Source organism: Piliocolobus tephrosceles, chromosome 12 (genome assembly GCF_002776525.5).
Source record: "Piliocolobus tephrosceles isolate RC106 chromosome 12, ASM277652v3, whole genome shotgun sequence".
In the NCBI taxonomy this organism is placed as follows: domain Eukaryota; kingdom Metazoa; phylum Chordata; class Mammalia; order Primates; family Cercopithecidae; genus Piliocolobus; species Piliocolobus tephrosceles.
The window spans coordinates 103,330,676-103,335,484 of record NC_045445.1 but is presented as its reverse complement, the minus strand read 5'-3'; the positions used below and the strand labels follow the sequence as shown (position 1 = coordinate 103,335,484).

At 42.1% G+C, this 4,809-nt stretch overlaps 1 protein-coding gene across 1 annotated transcript; it reads left to right on the top strand.

The window, feature by feature from the left end:
• Positions 1-3,479: 3,479 nt before the first annotated feature.
• DUSP21 (dual specificity phosphatase 21) lies at positions 3,480-4,354 on the top strand. Its single transcript, XM_023202823.1, has one exon. The coding sequence runs from the start codon at positions 3,604-3,606 to the stop codon at positions 4,174-4,176; it is 573 nt and encodes a 190-aa protein (XP_023058591.1). The 5' UTR covers positions 3,480-3,603; the 3' UTR covers positions 4,177-4,354.
• The last annotated feature ends 455 nt before the right edge of the window (positions 4,355-4,809 follow it).

Below are 4,809 nucleotides of genomic sequence, written 5' to 3'. Positions count from 1 at the left end.
CATATGCCCCCTGGTACAATGTACTGAGAATCCCACACTCTTGGTGGTATTCTTGGAAAAAACATTTCACCTGAATCTAATCCTGAGGGAACAATCAAACAAATACACTTTGAAAGATGTTCTGCAAAACCAGCCTGAACTCTTAAAAATGCCAATGTCCAGCAAGACCAAAACAAAAGACTCAGCAACAGCTCCAAATTTAAACATACTAAAGAAGCGTGATGGCTAAATGCATTGTGTGATCCTTAATCCTGAATCAAAAGAAAAAAAAAAAACCAGCTATAAATAATATTATTAAGAGACTTGGTGAAATTTGAATATGGGCTACATGTTAGATAATAATATGGGGCCAATGCTAAATTTCCTGAGTATGGTCATTGTACTGTGGTTATGGAAGAGAATGTACTTGTTCTTTGGAGATATGTGCTGAAGGGCTAAATTGTTGCTATATCTACAAGAAACTCTCAATGTTTCAGCAAAAAGAAACAAGCAAATAAATAAATTTGTGTGTTTGTATATCAAAATAGAGAGATAAAACAAAAGTGGTGAAGTGTTAACAATAGAACTATAGGTGAAGGGTAAACAGAGGCTCGTTGTTCTATTCTTGCAGCTTTTATGTAGGTTTGATATTTTTCAAAACACAAACTTGGACACTATAAATAATAAGTAATAAAAACAAAAAGACTTTTCCTAGTCACGTTTTCTGTTAAACCTTCCATGACATACACCTACTGCCTCTGGCCCCCAAACGCTCACCTAAAACAATGAATCATACCCTCTCTTCTGGACTCTTCCAAGGTTATCTATCTCTCTGACCAAAGTATAAGCTCTTGGAAATCAGGTCCTGTATTGTGATGGATCTACACTGCTAAGATCGTACCTGACATAGATTGGATGCTCAGTTGATCCTCTTGTTAAATTAATCAAGCTGAGTCTTGAAGCTTGGATAGAATTCAGGAAGCAGAGAGGAGTCAGGCTTCTCAAGAGAGAGAAATGGCATGAGCAAAGGTAAGGAAACAGGAATGTACATTTTGTATTTACCAAAAGCATTTGTTTTGTTTGGTCAGAACTGAGGGTTTATATAGGTGAAAATGCCTAACACAGTATATAGATTCTTAATAAAAATCTGATGAATAAATGAATGAGATTTGAAAGGCAGGCTTAGATCAGATTAGAAAGGACTTTGACTACTGAATTGAGAAATCTGAACATTAACTAATTCTTAACATCCAGGGTGTTTTCCCATTAGTGGAAAGAGAGTGTGTTCTTGGGCAAGTCCATTGCACATTTTCTTCACTAAATAACAAGAAAAATTGCCTGCATCAGTGTGTTTAAAAAAAAAAAAAAAAAAGGAAAAGTAGAGACAAGTGGGATCTGAAAGTGACCTGTTTCCAAACTCAAGGGGAGAAAATGTTATCTATCCAGGAAAAGCTCCATAGTGGAATTTTAAAACATCCAACATCCCTCAGGCTAATAGGTGTCGCAGAATATGAAGAACAAATAAATGAATCTATTTAATATGAGTTTTGCTTGTCTTTGAAAATAGTGTCTGTAGCTGGGTGCGGTGGCTCATGCCTGTAATCCCTGCACTTTGGGAGGCTGAGGCAGGTGGATCACCTGAGGTCGGGAGTTTGAGTCCAGCCTGGCCAACATGGTGAAACCCCGTCTCTACTAGAAACACAAAAAATTAGCTGGGCATGGTGGCGCAAGCCTGTAATCCCAGGTAATCATGAGACTGAGGCAGGAGAATGGCTTGAAACTGGGAGGCGGAGGTTGTGGTGAGCCGAGATTGCACCACTGCACTCCAGCCTGGGCAACAAGAGCAAAGCCCTGTCTCAAGAAAAAAAAAAAAAAAGAAAAGAAAATAGTGTCTGAAATTATTTTGTTAATTTTTCTATAGTTTTAAAGTTTAAGAAGTGTATACTTATGAAATAAGTAGACACCAATACTAGTTTAGGGCCTCCATATTACTACATAGATTACAAACCTTCTCCCTTAGCCTGGTTGAGCTGTCCCCAACAGACAGTTTTCATATTTATTTAGTATTTGTGTTTTATTTTCTTCCAGATGGATTTGTGGGGACTGACAACTTAAGTAATGCAAAATAATTTGATTATGACAACTGAGAAAAAGAAACATGTGTTGTGTTTTGAGGTTATCGTTTCCTTGACCATCATAAGCAGCCTGATACCTACTTCATCTTTGTTCATAATCACAGCACACCTTTGAACACATACCAAAATGATGATGGAATGAGAGCAAAGTATGTGAGTCAATTGGCTGCTCTGCGAAACAATTTGTTAGTTTTAGGCTATAGTTCTTTTCAATTTTCAGCCAAATTCTATAAAAATCTTAGCTAGAAGGAAATGCAAATGTCAGGTTGCATTTTAGAAATTAATTTTTGGGCTGAGTGCGGTGGCTCGTGCATGTAATCCCAGCACTTTGAGAGGCCGAGGTGGGAGGATCACCTGAGATCAGGAGTTTGAGACCAGCCTGGCCAACGTGGTGAAATCCTGTCTCTACTAAAAATACAAAAATTAACCGGGTGTGGTGGTGCGCTCTTGTAATCCCAGCTGCTTGATTGGCTGAGGCACAAGAATCACTTGAACTCAGGAGGCAGAGGCCCGGGCCTCTCCAGCCTGGGTGACAGAGCAAGCCTGTCTCAATTTTTGGCCCAATTACCACGTAGCATTAACTTGTTCCAGAATGTTTAATATTACCGGGAAGACAGCATCGGTAGTGGTCAAAGCGATTTGTAGTTCACAAAGCATGTGGGCATTCTTTTTGAAGAAAGTAAACAAAATAATTTGAGCTATTGTTTCAGGTAATAAAGCAGACTCATACGATCATTTGAGCTGTATGTACAAATGGACTATGACACAGCTAAATTAGTCACAACTGTCCACCACAGGCCAACTTCAAGATAAAGGGCTATATATCAGTTAGCAATGTTCCCTTACAACCAGCCCTGATGTGTTTGTAAGCAGGAAAATAATTTTATGGTTACAATCAACAAAGAAGTATCAGGCCAGTCCACCAAGCCCAGCCAAATCCTATATCTCGCTCCAGTTTTATAGAGATTAGCGTATCACATGAGCCAAATGCTGTCCCCCAACTTAGAATGTGATATTGCTATTTTGCAGGGAAAGTGTAAGCCCTGTTCTGCAACCCTGATGAAATAGAAGTATTCATAGATACTGTGCTTAATGTGGTCCAATAATTGAAACGTAAAATAGATATCTTGTAACAGAACATTTTTAAAAGTCAAGAAAGATAAGAATTAGGCCTTGGAAAATAAATGACTACGAAGAAAGATAAAAATAAAACTGACTGGGGTGTCTCTGAAGACCCTGCTTAGAGGCCTTGTCCTCCTTGCAGCAAGCGGCCATTGCCATGGAAACCGGAGCCGCAGGGCTATCTGTCCGGGATTGTGACGCCCAGATGGGAGTGGTGGGAGGAGACAGGAAGAGGGTGGTGGCCGATGGCCGGTCCTCTTTCTCCAGCACCTAGCCTGAGACTTCGCGGCGCGGCTGCTATCCTGAACTAGCTTGGTAAGGGTTGTGCCCTGAACCAGCATAGAGAGACCTCGGACCAGCCGCCTTGATGACAGCATCCGCGTCTTCCTTTTCATCATCTCAGGGTCTCCAGCAGCCCTCCATCTACAGCTTCTCCCAAATAACCAGCAGCTTGTTTCTCAGCAATGGTGTGGCTGCCAACAACAAAATCCTTCTGTCCAGCAATCGCATTACCGCCATTGTCAATGCCTCGGTGGAAGTGGTCAACGTGTTCTTCGAGGGCATTCAGTACATAAAGGTGCCTGTTACGGATGCTCGTGACTCTCGTCTCTGCGACTTTTTTGACCCCATTGCTGATCTTATCCACAGCGTGGATATGAGGCATGGCCGCACGCTGCTGCACTGCGTGGCTGGAGTGAGCCGTTCCGCCTCACTGTGCCTTGCGTACCTCATGAAATACCACTCCATGTCGCTGCTGGACGCCCATACATGGACCAAGTCGCGCCGCCCCATCATCCGGCCCAACAACGGCTTTTGGGAACAGCTCATCAATTACGAATTCAAGCTGTTTAGTAACAACACCGTGCGCATGATCAACTCGCCGGTAGGTGACATCCCTGACATCTATGAGGAGGACATACTTGCAGTGTTATCAATGTAAGCCATCCCGGCCAGCCCTTGACATCTGCCATCGATCTGGCACCAAGACTGAACTTGAACACTGACATTTTGTTAGTAAAGAAAACCGGGTGGTGCCTTGTTAAAGGGCAAGAAAAAAAGGGAGGGGGTTGGAGTTTTGAATGTAGTAAGCCTTACCTTAATAGAATTAAATTCACGAAGCATAAGATGGTGAAAATGTTTTTTATCTTGTGAGGTCAAGCTACTGGGGCCTGGCTGGAACCAGGGTGCGGCAAGTGATGCTCAGCTCACATAGACCTGCCAGCAGCACCCAATATATGTGGCAGGCCTGGAATTCTGAGCCCTGCCAGAGGCCAACTAACTCAGGAGTGAATCCCCTAGAATCTCACCTGGTTCTTTCCAACCCAAAGTCAAAGCCTTAGACATCTTGGCATCCCTTGCACTTCTCCCGGTAAGTGCCAACCTCTAGTGGATAAATGGCTTTCATTCAAGCTTTGCTCCAGGAGCTCTGGAGGAGTCTCAGGCTACCCTTGCCTGCCTTCAATCACAGTAGCCCATCTCTGGTTTTCTAGATTGAATTTATACATTAGTTTAAAAAAAAAAAAAAAACTAGTTTTGTAAAAGATCATTCCACTCCATAAAGTTTAAAAATACT

What these genes read in the sequence shown, in the direction of transcription:
- DUSP21 (XM_023202823.1), top strand. Translation starts at nt 3,604, where the DNA reads ATGACAGCATCCGCGTCTTCCTTTTCATCATCTCAGGGTCTCCAGCAG.